Source organism: Micropterus dolomieu, linkage group LG14, assembly GCF_021292245.1.
Source record: "Micropterus dolomieu isolate WLL.071019.BEF.003 ecotype Adirondacks linkage group LG14, ASM2129224v1, whole genome shotgun sequence".
NCBI lineage: Eukaryota > Metazoa > Chordata > Actinopteri > Centrarchiformes > Centrarchidae > Micropterus > Micropterus dolomieu.
In genome coordinates this window covers 12838476-12857613 of record NC_060163.1, presented here as the reverse complement: position 1 = coordinate 12857613, position 19138 = coordinate 12838476, and the positions used below count along the sequence as shown (strand labels likewise).

At 41.2% G+C, this 19138-nt stretch overlaps 2 protein-coding genes across 4 annotated transcripts; both read left to right on the top strand.

Moving 5' to 3' along the window:
• The first annotated feature begins 1838 nt into the window (after nt 1-1838).
• nif3l1 (NIF3 NGG1 interacting factor 3-like 1 (S. cerevisiae)) lies at nt 1839-6732 on the top strand. 3 transcript variants are annotated; one of them, XM_046069650.1, is made up of 7 exons: nt 1839-1935; nt 2894-3516; nt 3630-3786; nt 4502-4625; nt 4918-5056; nt 6244-6327; nt 6463-6732. In XM_046069650.1, the coding sequence occupies exons 2-7, from the start codon at nt 2904-2906 to the stop codon at nt 6645-6647; spliced, it is 1302 nt and encodes a 433-aa protein (XP_045925606.1). In that variant the 5' UTR covers nt 1839-1935; nt 2894-2903; the 3' UTR covers nt 6648-6732. The 3 variants fall into 3 exon arrangements, with proteins under 3 accessions (XP_045925606.1, XP_045925607.1, XP_045925605.1); XM_046069651.1 differs by having other exon boundaries at nt 1887-1992; XM_046069649.1 differs by having other exon boundaries at nt 1911-2002.
• Nucleotides 6733-11443: 4711 nt separating this feature from the next.
• tbx6 (T-box transcription factor 6) lies at nt 11444-16133 on the top strand. Its single transcript, XM_046069418.1, has 8 exons — nt 11444-11541; nt 12330-12543; nt 12877-13144; nt 13256-13399; nt 13646-13716; nt 13828-13886; nt 14006-14294; nt 14887-16133. Exons 1-8 carry the CDS (start codon nt 11472-11474, stop codon nt 16130-16132), a joined length of 2361 nt encoding a protein of 786 aa, XP_045925374.1. The 5' UTR covers nt 11444-11471; the 3' UTR covers nt 16133.
• The last annotated feature ends 3005 nt before the right edge of the window (nt 16134-19138 follow it).

The following is a 19138-nucleotide window of genomic DNA, read 5'->3' as shown; positions in this document are numbered from 1 at the left end:
CATGAACTTCAAATATGTGGACAGATGGCGCATGGTGGCTTATAATACAAATTAACAAAAGTGAAGCAGTTCTCTCTTTGAAAACACAAACCTGATAACTGAACATACATCTGTCAGCGGCACTCCGCAGATTGGATGTAAGGGAAAGCTGTGCCAATATGCTTAATGAAGAAGTGTTTTCTCTTGTGTTGTAAACGACTGCTCTTTTGTGTGGGCAGCCCGTCAGGGAAGAATAAGAAAGAAAGAGTCCTTTAGGAAAGATTTACATTGTTTCATTGTGTTTATAATGTAAATGTAATGTGTGACGTGCAGTGAGATTAAAGTGTGGGTAATTGAAGAGGGGGTCCTGTTGGACCAGAAAGGTGTAGTGCATGCAGAGAGGTCAGCCAGGGGAAGACTCAGATGATGTAATGTTTGCTGCCTGGGCCTTTGCCCTGATCCTTCCCTGATTCCTCTAGCATCCAGCGTCGACATTTATTGCATTAATCCACAATAATCTCTCTCTGGGTTGCTCTCTGACTCAATTCAGTAGCCACTCTGCCCAGAAGCTTGATGCCCTGCACTTAATGTGACCTGCCCTTTTAATCCTTTGCAGTCATCTCCCAATATTTATAACCCTCTACTTTATTAAGATAAGAGATAAGATAGACTTTATTGATCCCACACAGGGGAAATTCATATGTTATTCCAAAGGTCCTAGTGATATTTCTGCTCTGTTACTGGACCAGCAGCCCTGTGAGAGTTAATGCAGCTTATCAAAGTCCAGTCTTTTCCTGTGCACATTAATCTGTCAGTGTGTTTTATAACATTACAGCGTTACATCATTACAACAGCTACATAATGTTTGCTCCTGGTTTAAGATGTTTTTCACCAATTGAGCTAAATCCAAAGTGGCTCTGTGGGATACTGACTTTTAAAAAAAAAAAAATGTATTCTAGTTATTTAATTTAGTGCTTTTATAAAAATGTTTGTCAGGACTAATTTAGAAAGAAGAACTGACTGTCACAGGACACATCTGTTGAGGGGATAAGGAAATGGTGTGTGTTTGCGCATCGCTTATTACAATAAAATGCTTCATTTGATTAAATTCACCATCTCAAATTTTATTTGCAATGTTTACTACAAGTTGTATTAACGTACCATTACCCATTGTGTTTTCAAATGTAATTATTATATTATATATAAAGTTTTGTTCCAGTCATTTTGAATGGATACATCTTTACACTGTCAGTTTGGGTTTCTCCAGTCTGATAACCAAATTATATAAAAAAGTTAACTCTGTTAATCTGTTCCTGCAAAACAAACTACTGACCACCATCTGACTTCAGTGTCATTACAGATCACATAGAAGAGGAGCCTGATCTCTCAGAGTCAGTGTCTAAGGGTTATAGCCTACCTCTATGTTGTTTCAATGATATATTCAACATGCTACATTAAAACAAGTTGGAAAATGCTTCATAGTTTTAATTTAATTAATAGTTTTGCAGATAATTATGAAGCAGAAGTGTATCCCAGAAAGAAAGCTCTGAGTAATCAATCTGTCTTTAAATCTGTCAGTAGCCACAATTATTATTTTCAGTGGTAGGCTATGTAGTATCTCAGATTAGACTGTTTTTTAAAATGCAGTTCAATGCAGTTTTCTGACCTGCTAAGCATAAAAATCGTATTGGCAAAGTCTTCATTATAGACCAGATTATGCAGATTAAGAATTTATTAATATTTTTTGTTTGACGTAATTCATCCACCATAAAGTGAAACACTGGTGACATTTGACTGGAATATAGTTATTTAAGCAGTCTTAAAACCACAAGCGTTGCCACTTTTTTACACAAGAAGTGCCCACATTGACGTTCACTGACATTTTATCTATCCAATCAAAAGCGTTGCAGTAAGAAACGGAACCCGGAAGGAGACAATCCTCCTTCAAGTTCTCCAGTAAGTGAAGTGTCATTTGTTCAGCGACAGAGCGATAAGAGTCTTCTTAAGTGAAAGGCAAGCGAAAGTATGATAAGTTCACTCGTGCACATATTGACATGTTGATACTGTGTTTTTAAACATATTAAGTGCGCATTAGTAGCTAATGTTAGCTAACGCTGCTGGTAGCTGCACGCTTCGCAGCAGTCAGTCACACCTCATAGTAACTTTAGGTCGTGTTAGATCCAAATAAGGTGTGAACATAGCAGTACAGCACTTTACTCACACAGCAACAGTTAACTAAATATCATGCTTCAGGTTCAGAAATTGATCTACCTCGTTAGATTAGATATTCGTCTAACAGTACAAAGTATGAGGTTGTGTGCATCTTTTTGCTAACTCACTGCTCAGACTGGTGATGTCTAAATGGAGGTTTTTCCTGGCCAGGTGTTTTGTGAAGTGGGATCTAGATTGAGGTGGCTGAAAGGGTTTCAGGGTGTCAAGTTTGGAAAATGGAACAAAACTGAACCACTAAACAAGAACAAGTCCATTTTTCACAAGTTGGTTTCTGTTCTTACTGTTTGAGCAGAGTGATGAATCGCTTGTTGGATTGATTGGCTCACGACTGATGGATTGGTTTGCATCAATAGAGGGTGTGTTGTCCTCGAAAGTTTCACGGGTGCCACCACTATTGAATTGTTAAGAGATTTTTTAAAGTCAATGTTTCATCTGTGAAAGTTCAGAAAACTGATAAAATCTCCCTAAAATCAAAGATATTCGATTCAAAATCATATAAAACAGAAAGAAAACGTGCAGGTCCTCTCATTTTATTTAGAAGTTTAGTATACTTAGAAGTTAATTAAATCTGTGAATTACTTAAACAGTCAATTATCAGAATATATTTCTGTAGTACACTCATTTTGCTCTTAGGTGTTAAGTTAGGAATTCATTAGCAATTCCTTTTCTTTTGTCCTTACAGGTTTCCACTGATGTTGACTGGATGTAGAAACCTTTCTGGGACATCTTTTTCACTCGCCTATAGAAGCCTTTGTACCAGGAGGAGCTTGACCTCACTAGCGCATTTCTACCCTTCTAACTCAAAAGTTGTATCCATCCCTCCATTGCTCCCTTCACTGAGTCACTGTCACAGCCTCTTGACAAGCCAGCCAGCCTCAGTCCCTCTTCACTCATCTGTCCGCTTCTCTTGCAGCCACTGCGTCTCTCATTCTGCTCACTGTTCTGCCCTGATGGAGCTGAAAGAGCTCCTGCAGGTGTTAGAGCAGCTTGCTCCTCTGTCTCTGGCAGAGTCGTGGGACAATGTTGGCCTGCTGGTTGAGCCCAGCAAAGCTCGGCCTATTAAAACCGTCCTGCTAACCAACGACCTTACAGATGCTGTCATGGCGGAGGCAGAGGCCATGAGCTGTGACCTCATTATCTCATATCACCCTCCGTTGTTTCGGCCAATCAAGCGTCTGGTTCAGAAAGACTGGAAGCAGCGATTGGCCATTCGGGCTGTGGAGGCCGGGATAGCGATCTTCTCCCCTCACACTTCATGGGATAGTGTTAAAGGAGGAGTAAACGACTGGCTGGTCGGGGGACTTGGTAAGAGGTCATTCTAAATGGAAGATGTGTCACACATACCTACAGACCAAATGTCCTTCTTCATGTCTTCCCTGAGTGTATTTCTCCCTCGGGTGTCTGTCCGTGACTTTCAGGTAGCGGTCAGGTGTCTGTGCTGAGTCAGGCCCTCGGCGGCGCCTCCCACCGTCACAAACTGGAATTCGCGGTCAAAAGTAGAGAGGAACTAAACGCTGTTGTGGAGGAACTGAAGGCTTGTGACAGAGGAACAACACTACAACATTCAGTCAGCAGGTCCTCTACATATTTGCATAAACCAACACGTGTACAGGGATATAATTATAGTTATTATAGGGCCATTTAGGTGGTTTTGCACGTGTGGCCTTGTAACTAAGTTGTGCAGACCATTTCCAAAACAAACAACAAGATTTACATTGATTTCTTTTCATTCAAGCACCTTTTACTTTAACTTCACTCATTTCTGTATGGCTTGAAATCACCTTACAGACATCTGAAACGTTCACAGTGAATCCAGTGTTCTTTTAGTCTGCTTTTTGTCAAAGTTGTGAAAACTGTGCAAGATTTAGAGTATAGTTGCCTGTATTAATGAAGAAGGAGCCAATGCTACTGTATAGTCACACCATCCAGTATTGCTTATTTACATTCTGGATTTTCAAGACACTTAGCTTGTAAATGTAATGCATTTTGGGATTTGACTTTCACCTCATTGATATCAAAGCTTCCACACTCCTGACACTACTCTTATCTTCATCACCACAAGCTGGTAAAATTACTCTGACAACAAAGTAAAGGCTGAATATTATGCACTCTGATTGATTACCTATTTTCAGCAAGTTTCAAGTCTGAATGGTGACTTTGACAAAATACAGAAATGAATGATTTATGTCAAAGAATGTGCACTTTGTAATAATATGTTTAAACATGCAAAAACTAATAGTCACTACTAAGGTCCTTTGCACTGGTGAGTAACAGTTTATTTGTGCAACAGACCAGACAGCAGTGGGATCCATGTCAGTGTAACCTGCAATGACTCAGCGCTGACCCCCAGTGTCCAGACACTGTTTCGACACAATGCTCCAAGCCAGTCCCTCACCATCCAGAAGTTTGAAAAGGTACACCACAAACACATCACTGTTAGAGGATGAACTAAAGAACCTCAAGAAATTCAAGAAATGCCATGTTGTTTAGATTAACGTTCGTATTTTTAAGAAATAACGCAGTTTTATCAATCAGGAACTGAAACAAAAAAGATAAAGCTCTATATTGATCTTTTTTTAAATCTACCTTTACATTCCACAAAAAAATGTGGATGGTTATAATATAATATACTAATAACCTGTTTTATGTGCAGTAGTTGCTTTTTTATTTTATTTTAACTAACTACTCCCCTTTCACTCCCTACAGCCCCCTCTCCCAGGCCATGGCCAAGGGCGACTTAGTGTTTTGGACCAGCCAGTAACCGTGGCAACAGCCATTCAGAAACTGAAGTCCCACTTGGGTTTGAGTCACCTGCGTTTGGCTCTGGGACTGGGGCGGACACTAGGTAATGAACTCTTATACAACCTCAGGATTTTGTTACTGGTATTATAAATTAAATAAACATGCAAAAAATATGAAGGATGGGAACTCTCATTTATTAGGCGAGTGTTGGGGGCAGTAGATTTCCTGAATGGTCTGCAGTTTTTATACCAAGCAGACAACTCGACTGGTTTCACAAATTGGCACAAATGAAATCTGAGCAAGAGGAAATTGTTGGTAAGTTTAGTTTAGATTAAGAGATGAAATTTAAGGAACTACCAAGGATTAAATTACACTGTAGTTCAGCATGCCTTCATACAAACCAAACCACTCTGTTAACAATACATATTATGACAACATGTGTTCCTCTAAGGGCTAAAAATAGACCTAATTATGATAAATTACACAAATACAGACCGTATTTCAAGCCAACGTGACCCTAACAAATAGCTTTTAAAATGTTTAATCTGGTCAAGCATGTCATAAAGGCCTTGAAACCTCAGGGTTCTACCTGAAGATTGACAGTTGGGAAATCAAAATGATTAATTGGTCCTCAGATGTAAATGTGTGTTTTACTAAAGGCTTGTGCAGACTACATGACTTTCAGCGTTGGCCAATGGCCGTGCCGTTCACACTACACAACTTGCCATCTTGTGAGGGGAGTCTGAAGTCGTTGTAGCGTTCACACTACGTAACTGATCGGTGACAGGGGTCACACACTACACAAGCTGACAACGACTCTGTCACCCAATGCAGGAAACAGCTGTTGTTTGTTTTTGTAAAGATAGAAATTATAAAGACAAAGAATATGGGTGAAAGAATGGATTAGCACCATAGACTGTATATATAAAAAGGTAGCAGGGATTGTCTGAGCTACAGAGAGAGCTGGAGGTGAGTAAAGAGTGTTTTGCGGTGAAAAAGTAGCTGCCTGCTCTGCCAAATGCCTGCTCTCTTTGGCTGGATTTGATGCCAAGTCGGCCGACTCTTCCAGATATTCGGCATCCTAGATATCTGGCAGACAGGTGATCTGTCAGAAATGTGTTGGGGAGCCGTTTTGATGCGTCGTCGTGTAGTTCACATATAATGACTGGCGACTGCCGAGCGATCACAGATTTGCCACAGCCCGACGGTCACCGAGCTCGCCGACCGGCAAATTGGGCTTAAAATTGTGTAGTGTAAACTAGGCTTAAGTCTTTATTCTGATATTTCCAGAGTCCTCTGTGTGTTCTGTGGCCGTGTGTGCTGGATCTGGGGCCTCAGTACTGAATGGAGTCCAGGCGGACCTCTATATCACAGGTAGATATTAAGTAAAAATCCAATGTAGGTTTCATTCAAAATAATTTTATATGCCTGATATTATTCATTTTACTATCAATTTATTTCCTTGACATTGTAATGCCTGCTGATGTAATTATTCTATCCATTGTTCAGGTGAGATGTCCCACCATGAAGTGCTGGATGCCGTTGCAAAGGGAACTAGCGTTCTCCTCAGTGACCACAGCAACAGCGAGCGGGGATTTCTGACCGTGTTCAGGGAGAAGCTGGCTGTGCGTCTCCCTGAGAGTGTAACAGTGGTAGTGTCGAAGGCTGACAGAGATCCTCTGGAGGTGGTCTGACCGACTTCGAGCTACAGTTGCACTAGTTGTCTGTTGGATACATTTTCACTGTTTTGACTGGATAAAATTGACGATATTACAAAAACACTGTCTGCTTTTTCTAAGGGTACAATTCAAATTGATGTGTGTGACAACACATGATTGCATAAAAACCCTATTTTCCATGCAGGCTCTTTATGTAAGGCTATCTAGTGACTGTAAAACAGTAGCAGTAGCTAAAACAGTATTTCAGTATATCTGCGCCTCATGTAATGATGAAAAGTGCTTCCTTGGTTGATGGTGTACTATTTATCTACTATTTATCATGTATTTCTGGCAGGCTCTTAATAAAACTGGGTTTTGGGTGATAAAAAAAATGTAGGCGTGCATCCTCAGCCCACAAATGTGCACAGTGAGAGCCGAAGATCAAGTATGTAATCTGAATGCATGTGTCTTATGCATGCAGAGGATTTATTTACGGAAAACAGACGGCAACCAAAGAGTAATCCTCGGGAGATTAAAAGGCTTGTGCCGTCAAAAACATGCTGGAGGAAATCGGACAAGCTCCTGTGATGCAGGAATTGTTCAAACAGCAGGAACACCTGCACCAATCCGAGCTAAATGATGAAAATGTAAAGGCAAATACTTCTTATGATAGCGTATAAAATGCACTCATCAGAAAATAAATCAACTGTTTTTACAATGACCTGACCTTTAGACCTCAGGGAGCTAACAAAGGTGGATATCAAACCACTTAGCACATACATGTCAAAGAGCAGTCCTATGGTAATGCTTAATGCACTGTAAACAGCAAACACTAGCTTCCCCCACTCCAGTAATGGCAAAACAAGTAATTGTCATCTTTGGCTGTTACAGTGTCTGTTTGCTGCAGCGCCTGCGACACACCTGTTAAGCTCGTAAAAAGATTAAGAGACGTCACACACACCTTGCTGCCCCCATCAAGGTAATGACCTTTCTCTCAGTGTGGCGTTCACACCTCCACTTCCTCTCAGTCCCCACTCGCTTTTATCCTCCTCCTGACACACACACACACACGTGGATGCATACAAATGGAGAAGGAAAACAACAACTAGAACAACATTTATACTTCGCTCCTGTGAAGTGACTCCAGCTGTGACTCTTTATTTTGGGAGAAACATCAGGTAGATTTTGGCTTCTCTTCTTCCCTTTTCTGAGTATTGATCCTCGCATGATGATGCGAAGATGACATCTCCGACCCAGATAAAACCACACAGTTTATCCTGTTCGATTATTTAATTTACAATGGCTCGAATCATGATGTAACTGTATAATCTGCTAAAGAATCAACCAACAAGAGTCTGGTTCTTGCATACTAAAACCTTTAATGAGGATTTGTTGTGACCATTATCACTTCAAGGAACAGAAGCAGAATGCGGAACGTGTTGATTTATGGCCATTAAATCAACAGCCACAAAATAAAAAAAGTGAAAACCAGTGCTTTTGTCCTGCTCACTGCCTGTTGAATCTTTCTCAAACCCTTTTGCAACTTGTTTACATACATCTTATTGCATTTTCTCTTTCCGCTTCACATTTTGCACTGATTAGACACTTATTTCCTCATATCGAGTGGTGGAATGTAATTAAGTAGATTCACTTAAGTATTACACTGAAGTACAAGTTTGAAGTGTTTAGCTACATTCTTCGGCTTCACTACATTTCAGTGGGAAATAATGTACTTTAACCCTTTCACAAACAAAACACATGAGCAGTTTATAAAATACAACATATTGCTATAGGTTACATTACCCCAAACTCATTCGAATTTGTTCCCTCTGGACCAGCTACAACATTAAAACGCTGCTTAAATGTTAATGCATCTGTAATAATTAATCCAGTAATATTATACAGATTACAGCCCTGTTTCCAAAAAATATTGCCATGCTGTGTAAAATGTGCTAAACATTGTAACCCCTTGCTTAAATTGAAAAAGACAATTTATCAAATGTTTAAACTGAAAATGTTATTGTTTTTGGATAATTATATGCCCATTTAGAATTAGATGCCAGCAACATGCTTCAAAAAAGTTGGGACAGTGGCAACAAAAGACAAGAAAAGAAAAGGAAAAAAAACCTTGTGGACATCTCACAATTAATTAAGTCAACTGGCAACAAGTTAGTAACTTAATTTGGTATAAAGAAAGAGTCAATTCAATTCAAATTAGCTTTATTGGCATGAATGTGTAACAACAATATTGCCAAAGCATCATACAAACTACATAAGAACAATCAACCTCATACATTTCATTACACACAAGTAATTAAAGCGTAAAGTAATTAAAGTGTGTGTGTGTTTGTCTTTTTCAGTCTTTCTAAAGTAAAGATGGGGAGGGGTTCACAACTTTGCTGGCAAAAGGTTAGTTAATTTAAGAATAATGTTTCTCAATGTAAAATTGCAAAGAGGACTTCATTGCCTACAGTACATTATTTTAAATAATTGAGAGAATCAGATAATATCTGTACGCAAGGCCAAAAACCAATAATGGATGGCTGTGACCTTCGGGCCCTCAGACGGCACTGCATCAAAAACAGACACAGTTCATGACTGCATCCACAAATGCAAGTTGAAACCGAGACCTTATATAAACCAGATCCAGAAATCCACCTTCTGTGGGCCTGAGCTCATTTAAGATGGACTGAGGCAAAGTGGAAAACTGTCCTGTGGACTTACGAGTCAAAATTTTAAAGTCTGTTTGGAGATCATGGACCCCACGTCCTCCAGGCTAAAGAGGAAAGAGACTATCCGGCTTGTTGTTAGTGCACAGTGTAAAAGTTAGCATCCGTGATGGTATAGAAGTACACGCGTCGTGAAGATCCTGGGGGATCAATAAAGTATTCTGATTCTGAAGGAATTTCAGAGCAACATACACTGCCAAGTAGATGACATCTTTTTCAGGGACAGACTTGCTTATTTCATCAAGACAATGTCAAACCACATTCTGCACGTATTGCAGAAGCATGGCTCTGTAGTAAGAGTTCAGGCACTTAACTATCCTGCCTGCAGTCCCGACTTGTCACCTATTGAAAATGTATGGCACATTATGAAATGTAAAATCTGACAAAGGAGAACCCGAACTGTTGAGCAGGTGAAAACCAAGAATGGGAAAACGTTCCAATTTCCAGATTACATCAGTTGGTGTCCTCTGTTCCCAGACGCTTACAGAGAGTTGTTAAAAGAAGAGGTAATGCAACACAGTGGTGAACATGACCCTGTCCCAACTTTCTTGAAACGTGTTGCTGGCATCAAATTCAAAATGAGCATATCATTTTCCAAAAACAATACATTTTCCAGTTGTTTTTGTGCTACTTTCAATTAAATATAGGGTTTCAATCTTTTGCACATCATCACATTTTATTTACATTTTATACAGTGTGCCAACTTTTTTGGAAATGTAATATGACACCAACAGGAGAGAATCTGCTACATAATGAGTACTTTTACTTTAAGTACATTTTGATAATAATACTTCTCTACTTTTGCTTAACATATATATTTTATATTCTCACACTGTGATATATTTACTTAAGCAAAGGATCTGAATATCCACCACAACTCATACTAAGTAATTGACTTGTCTGGTACCACCAACAGAGGTTTTGTCTATGTGGTCCACATTTGGTGTTTTATTGTTTTTTACCTGGCGATCCTGTCTGCTCACCAAACCTCCCTCACAAGAATCGATTCATTCAGCAGTTCGAATCATAAATATTCCAGGAGATGCTTGACCCAGAATTAGCTGTAATAATGAGCTTACACTTGAATTCAAGCTTCTCATACAAACTTCTAGACACTTATGTTTGTGTTGTGGCCAAATTGCAGCCGTGGGCTAAACTGTCTTCCTCTTCCACATTCTTTTAAGGCCTGACTCCCCGCTGAGAAAGCCTAATAGACAGACTGCTGAGAGGAAGAAACAAGTCATCAGGTCGTCAAACAGCCACAGGGGACCTGCCAGTAAACTTCTAGATTTCTATGTATGTGTGGGGGGGCATTTGAAATTTGAGTAGCATTTCCCAGAATTATTAAATTAATCACAGAAAATCTGGACAGTAAGATTACAAATAGCACCCCCCCCCCCCCCCCCCCAACACACACACACAATGTAAAATTAGTCAGTTACTAATCAAAGAAAGTACTGCAACAAAATGTACTTAAAAAGTACCATTTATAGTGTGTTATTTAATTGTTGATGCATTCATGCATAAGCATTCATGTTTGGGTAGTTAAACTTGACAATACATAAGTTGATTTTATGTTTTCTATGTAAAATGCTTATCTACAAAGTATCTAGTAACTTTAGCTGTAAAATAATATTAGTGAAGTAAAAAGAACAGTATTTACCTCTGAAATCTAATCTAATCTAACTCCACTGACATAAAAAAAACACAAATAACATAACTTTTCCTACCAGACACTAAAGGAAACCCTATATTTGAGTGTTTGTGTTTGTGCAGCAGGGACAGAAGGGAAGATGAGGGAATAGTGAGGAGAGACAGGGAGGGAAATGAAGAGCAGTGTGAACAAAAAGGGGGCCATTTGGCCTTATGTGTGAAACTCCACACACCTATTTAATAGAGCAAGTCACAGCTGTGGGCACATTTAGAAAAGAACAGCAGAGGGATAAGAACAGAAATACAGGCAAGAAAGAACAGAACACTTTAAGACAAAGTCTCCTGTAAAGCAGAATATTGATATCACGTAGTTACCTAAATCTGTACAAGGAAACAGAGGAGGAGACAAACAGAGTTGAGGAGGGAAATGTTCCTTTGTAGCAGGTGAAGAGGGCGAGCAAAGGGACAAACAAGGACAATGCTGAGCATGGAGATGTACCCCAGTTTGACTATGGGACCACAAAGGATTGGAGACTGCTTTTACAGAGGTGAGAGGAGCGTGTGGAGAGACTGGGCATCCATGAAAAAAATGATTTAGACAGTTTGCTTTTAAAATCTTGAATGGTTATCCAATATTCTAATTGTGTACTTTTGAAATACTAAAGTAACCCAGGTTTGTGTCATTTAATGAATAGTCAGGTTCCTCTTATGGGTGTGGCTATAACCATCTCTCAAGCAATGCAAAAAAGCAGTGTGTACATAATTTTTCACAAAAGCAAAATATTGAGAATATTATCAAGAAATTATATAAACATAGAAAGGGCCAAAACAAAATGAAACTGGTCAGAGTGAGTTACATTTTGGAAAACCATGGGACTTAAATCACCCTTGAGGAAGGGAGGATTGATAATCCATAGTGAACCATTAAAATACTAACAAATATATATTGAACCATTTAACAGCTAACAACCATCATTTAGCAAAGTCAGCGGGCATGATGGGGCATCTGTGTGCAACCTTTAGACCGGCTATGCTCCAAGACAACTCTTGAATTGGAGAGTAGTGGCAGTACTACTTTGTACCTTAAGACATTTGATTCATTTAGCTTTGATGAAACATTAACGGCATTAAAATATTTTAACATGAGAGATATTGGATTCACACGTTTACTTGTTTAGTTGCTTGTCAGCCAGATGTATTTTTTTGAGTGATTGAGTAATTGGTCCTTGGGTTTGTCCAACTGATGACTCACAGGTACAATGCCAAAATATGAAATATATGCATCTGTATTTGCTTCATTTCAACTATTTTATCCTGGATTTGTGTGTTCCCACAGACCGACAGGCTCCAGCCCACATGCCGTTGTTCCCCACTGCCTGTGACATGGCGGCCAAAGCCCTGCCACCGAGGGTGCTGGCCCCTCCCCCTGTCCCCAACGAGCCTGCCACCAAAACCCCAAAAGATGAGGTGAGGATGGAGCTGGAGAACGCGTCTTTATGGAAACAGTTCAGCTCGGTGGGCACAGAGATGATCATCACAAAGAAGGGCAGGTGAGAGAATATAGTGCACTGACCTTTGACCCAACTCTCTGTCTCTATCTAAACGTTTAATCTGCCTGTAGTTACCATTCAGCTAATGTCCTCTCTTAAATCCTTTCTGCTTTTTGTCCACTTCCTTTCAAGTTTCCTATAAAGTAGGCCTACATTTCCTCTCTCTGCTCTCAACATGAACTGCTACTGTGTAGTTTAAAAGGCAGAGTAGGCTACTGGATAAAATACAGCCTTAAACAGCACATACATTAATACATGGGATGAACAAGCTGCCCATTAGAGAACCTACTAAAAGTTGATCTAACTTTTGTCCACTGTCCCTCCTTCTCTTAGACGAATGTTCCCCGGGCTGAGGTTGAAGCTCTCAGGCCTGAACCCATCTCTCCGTTACATCCTCCTCCTGGACATCATCCCGGCAGACAACTCCCGTTACCGTTTCCAAGGGGGTGGCTGGCAGGCTGTTGGCGGGGCAGAGGCGAGGCTACCAGACCGCGTTTTCATCCACCCAGACTCACCTGCCACGGGCTCTCACTGGCAGGGCCGCACCATCTCCTTTCACTACGCCAAGCTCACCAACAACACACTGGACACACAGGGACATGTAAGTACTGCAGACGGACTGACCCAGCACAAATACAGTACAAAACCACCACTGGTAGATTTTATCTTTATGATGTATTTTGAGTCAATCAATGTTCTTTTTTTTTTTCAGATAATCCTGCACTCGCTGCATCGCTACCAGCCCAGACTTCATGTAATTGAAGCCAGAGACATGCTGAGGTGGGGCGGAGGGCAGCACTCCTTCGTTTTCCCTGAGACCCAGTTTATCACAGTCACTGCCTACCAGAACAACAAGGTGACATAATGCTACATTTATTTATCAATAGAAGGCTAATGATTCTGTCCAAAATAACTTGCAGTGACTCTCTACGCACCACGTCACGAATAGCAGAGTCGCAGAGCCCTGACCATATTTCTTTGAGCAATACTAGATATATATATATATATAGAAGTTTCGGTGCAAGGTCAAGAAAATGGGAGCAAAGAACAGAAATAGAGAGAATGTAAACTGACTGTAAACATTTTGTTGTTTTTTTTTCAGATCACAGAGCTAAAGATCAATTCCAACCCCTTTGCTAAAGGCTTCCGAGAGGACGGCATGAACAGCAAAAAGTAATTCACAACAAATGCCCACACAGAAACACACATACAGATGCATACACTTCATATCTTGTGTGATGCATGTTGTGGAGGATTTACACTCCTTTTCTTTTTCCTCTGCAGACAAAGAGATGCAAGACAGAAGCGCAAAATATCTGACTTGACAGAAACCTTGGATATCGGTGAGTTGGATTACCAGACTTACGCCACTTTAAGTCATTACCTTATTTTGATGTGACTGTTACTCCCTACAGTGCATTGAATTGCCATATTCTAACACTTTTCTATGTGTCTCTCTTAGTGAACTGTGACCCATGCGACTCTACTGAGCTTCTGCCGCAACCCATAACCACCACTACCACCAGCACAGACCTGCAGGCCCTCGCTCTGGCCTCTATGCCACCACTGCCTGACCCCTCCTGCGGGTTCAGACCAGAGGAGGCCTCCTATCAGGACACGCTGGTCCCGCAGCATGCGCTAGACCTCGGCCACGCATTCATGGCATCCCAGATGTCTGATATCAGCATCTCCATGGCTGGTGGGATGCAGGAAAGAGTGGGAGGCGAGGTGGCAAATAGTATGATTGAACGGTAGGTGTGCAGAAAGAGAATGCTCTAATTCACACATGCATACACTTTCACAGGTAGAACATAGCAGGTCTAATGTTTTCCTGACATATTCAGTCTAATTTCTTCATTATTCTTGTATAAATTAAACACCTTATTGCACTGTGTATGTTTTTATCATATAATCACTGAACATATTTTACAATTAGTGTATATACATTTTGGGAAATAAGCTTATCTGCTTTCTTGCTGAGAGTGGGACAGGAAGATCGATACTGTTCTTGTGTGTTGGCTACATCTTAGGCTATAGCCAGGAGACAGGGAGACAGAGACTGGATGTAAAGGGAAACAGCTAGCCTGGCTCTTGGCCACTGTTCAAGGGTGGCGTATTGTCATCACTGGCGATGATGACTTCAAAAGAACAAGATATAACGTCGTAATTAATGAGCTTTAGAGGTACTGGTTGGCAGATTGCATTACCTTTGGACAGAACCAGGCTAGCTGTTTCCCCCTGTTTCCAGTCTTTATGCTAAGCTAAGCTAAGCTAAGTTAATCAATCAAGCAACTAGTCTTTTCATCACTAAAATATATCTCTGTTTCTTTTTCCTCTCCACAGATCAGACACTACAGCTTACACCTCCAACTTCACTGATGCTCAGGCCAACTCCTGTTTCCCCTCAGCTCCTCTTCCTCCGTCATCCTCCTCCTTCTCCTCCCTTCCCACCCTCGACTCTTCCGATATATCCGATCCTCAGCCCTCCATCCCTCCTATCGACTATCCCACCATTCTTTCCTCCTCCCCCACGCTCTCCTCCTCTTCCTCCTCCACCACTCCCTTACTGCAGCAGACCTCCTTCACCTTCCCCACTCCGCCTCCTTCTAACTCCTCCTCACCACAGCCACTCCTGTCCTCCTCTTCCCCCTCTGCTAACACTTATCACACCATCCCAGAGGCAATCAGCCCCCATACACCCACAGACGCCTCTTTTCCTGCCCTAGATTCCACATTTCAGTCAGGTCTGCAGGACCAAATATCAGCTGACTCTCTGCTCACCCAACCTGGTCAGCCGATGCAGGGTGAACCTGTTGCCAGCGGAAATGATGCGCCCAGCGATCAAAGCTCAGCAGCATTTATCTATCCAAATAACTTTCATGCAAATCCTAATCCTGCTCCAGTTACCACACAGCCTCTCCCCAACAAAAACCACCCACTGGCTCCTAGTTTGCCATACTCTCTACCCACTCATGGTGCCCCCTCATCTTTTGCCTTCCCCTCTCTCCCACCACACATGCAAAATCTGTCATTTGCGAATGTGCCTCCCAGCTCTGCCCACCCTGCCCTGCACCTCCAAAACCTGAGCCACCAATCCCAAGCTCCCTTCCCACCCTCCTCCTTCGCTCATCCATCATCCTCCATTCCTCACCCTCCTTTCCAACCCTCCTCTTGCTTGGCTGTCTCCTCGTCTTTCCAGCAGTCTGTCACCTCTGCTCCTTCAATGACACAAACAGCCCATCCTCAAAACCTGCCCAATCCCCGTACTTCCTCCTGCCCCTCCTCTTACCCTCCAGTTGAAATGGGTGCCATCCCACAGTTCAATCAAGCAGCCCCCTTCCGCCCAGAGATGGTTCTGCACCACCCGTCTCTTCTCCCTCCGCTGGATCCATCACTCCCCTCCAGTCTTCCCTCCTCCACCCCTCCCCCAGCCCTCTACCCCGCCTTTCCATCCTACTCTCTCAGGCTTTGTCAGGACCCTCACTCACCGCTCTCCATCCCGTTCAGGCATCTGTACCGGCAACACCAGCATGGCCACGCCCACCCCCAAGGGTCCTACCTGGATATGAGCACAAGAGCTGTGTTTTAAAACATAGGAAAGTTAATGTTGACTAAATGTTTTGGCTTGATAGCGCTTTTAGTTTTTTTTTAATCAATGTGTAGCATTACTTTAAGTAGCATAACGTGTGTGAGTTTGTGTGTGTGTGTGTGTGTGTGTGTGTGTGTGTGTGTGTGTGTATGTCTTCCCAATAATTCAGCTGATAAACAGGTTAATGAATTTTAACCAATTTGTAAATAGCTGTTGAAGATTTTCTTTTCAAATATCCATTCCAGTGTGAAAAATAAAATAAAAATGTCTCATGTTTCAGGCTTTTGTGATTAATTTATTTTCAACTGTAACAGTGAACCAGCTTAGTGACTATATAGAATTAAAATGTGGTTCTCTGTATTTGCTAGCATGTAGATCTTTCAGTTAACGTTCAGATGTTAAAGGTTTGGGAAATATGATAAATCGCTTTTTCTTGCCAAGAGTTAGCTGATAAGATTGACACCACTCTCAGACAGTAGAGTGGTATCGATCTTCTCACCTAAATCTCGACAAGAATTTTTCCCTAAATGACAAACTTTTCCTTTAATTTAGACAGTTGCCACTTTTACCTACAAGAAGAGCATGCTTTTGTTCACCAAACTGCTTCAGATGGACAGTAGTTTTCATATTTAAATTATGACAGGCCAGATGAAATAAAGGCTTTTTACCAGATTGTCATGATTGTCGTGGACTTCTTTTAATTTCTGCGTGATTACTTGAATGTCTCAGGAGCCCCCAAGCCTTTAAAGTTGGGAATGACAGCATCAATCATGTTGTGATTTATTAGAATTTTCCTTTTCATTTCAAATATTTTCATATTTTCAATAAAGATTTGAGTGGCCTGCGTGTAAAGTTAGAGGACTTTTAGTCTGTCATGTCAGAGATATATGACAAGGATGGCAGCAGGCAGCAGTTAATCATTTCCTCTCCTGGCTGCTTTGCTTGGTCTTTTTGGCAAAAAGATCTCAAAATACAACTGACCTCTCTGAATCTTTAATCACAGCCTATGATAGCCTTTTATAGCCTAATTTATTCCAAAGTGAAAAAAGCCAGATTTAACAAGACAAATGTTTTATACATGACAAAGTGAGCTTTTGATGTCCATTAGGTTTACGCAAAACCAAGTGAACCCTTGTGGGTTAATGCTAAGGGTCAACTCGATGTTTGCTCAAATTTCCAAGTAGTCACTTATTAACCAGTGAGAAACCCAAAAGATGAAGAATTTTACTGCTCCACTCACAAAACCTCTCAAATTGCACCTGCTTAGCTTCATCATTTAAGTCTTCTGAGTGTCACGTTTAGGAAAGAGGGTAAGGTGTTTCTACTGACTTCTTTCTTTTGCAATTTTATTGTCTGTTTCAGGTGTGTTTGTTGCTTTTGGAGTAGCCTAACTCAAAGTGTCCTGACTCCTGGCTTTTACTAACTGATCTCCTTAAGTGTTGTTTTTAAAAAAGAAACTAGTTTTTCTATGATTGATACAAATTTTGCTGCTATTCTTGCCTTCTCCTTCTCCAACAGGTTCTGACATGAGAGGACCTCACGTCTTCCCGAGCTGACCACTCAGGCTCTGACAATCTGGATCAATGTATTTCTGTTTAATGCGCATTTCAGAGACGGTACACACTTCAAAATAACAACAAAGGAAGATTTATACAAACAATTCAAATCACTGAGACACCAGAAACAAGCTGCGTCAGTAACATACAAGCACACACACACTGTTAGAGATGATGATGTCCTCTCGTTTGCGTCCCTCACTCCCTCATCTCTTGTCGCTGAGGCTACTGAGTACTGCGGCCTCCAGGACGGTGGAGGTCAAGCAGCCCGACCTTCTGTCAACGCCTCTGGCTTTTGAGGATCCCAGTGCCTTCAGGGTGAAGAGTTTGGGTGAGCTGCTCCGTGCTCTGGGTATCTTCCACCTCTGCTCCTTCCCTGCACTGGTTAACAACTGTGGGAAGGTAAGACTTGAGTTCGCCACTCATGATAATTTTTTGGAAGAAAATCAGATGAATAAGTAAGGAGTAAATGGAGGAAAGACTGAGTGAGGCATTAACATGAATGTTGTCAAAGCACTGACTGTGTGTTGGGATGGATGATTTATAAATATATTATTCATATTATTGATACATAATATCACATTTACATATACATTTTAATCATATCTATGATATATACTATATCTATGATATTTTATCATCATTTTTGTGTAAATATATATTTATATATCCTTTATATTTAACCCATGCAATTATCCATTTCTATTATCCATCTACATCTGTGTAAGTGAAAGGTGTACATAGTGTAAAATCATTTTTGTTTTTATTTATCTCTCAATTACTCTTTTCTTTTGACTTGAGCTGCTGTAACAAGCAAATTTCCCCGGTTTGGTATCTGTAATGTTTATCTTATCTGATTCCTTATTTTTATTGTCAAAAGTATACATAAGGCAGGATTGTAGGTGACCATAGTCTAGTATCCATCCTCTTCCATGTCACACATAGACAAACAACTAGTCAGACTCACACGTAAGCTGCATGTCTTTGGACGGTGCAGGAAATCCAGCGCACCCAGAGAGAACCCACGGGGAGAACATGCAAACTAACTCCACACAGAAAGGCCGGGGCAACCAGGGTTTGAACCCGCCACCTTCTTGCTGTAAGGCCACAGCGCTATCCACCGAACCACCATGCCCCATCCACTTCCATCTTCCTTATATTCTTCCTATCTTCTTCTTTTAGTTGATGTCTGCATCACGCACCCTCCTGGGGAGGAGGGGGTTTTCCTTGCTGCTGCGGCCCACTGTGTATGCCCAGTTTGTGGCCGGAGAGAACGAGATTGAGATCTCTCAGTCCATGGAGAAGATGAGCTCGCTGGGACTCAGGCCCATGCTGGCAGTACCAATCGAGGAGGATCTGGGAGAAAGCACTGGGTAGGACACATTTTTAATAAGGCAGTGTGCTCAGACTCCTTTTCATCAGTTGGATCAGTTGTAAAAGAAGGGGAGGA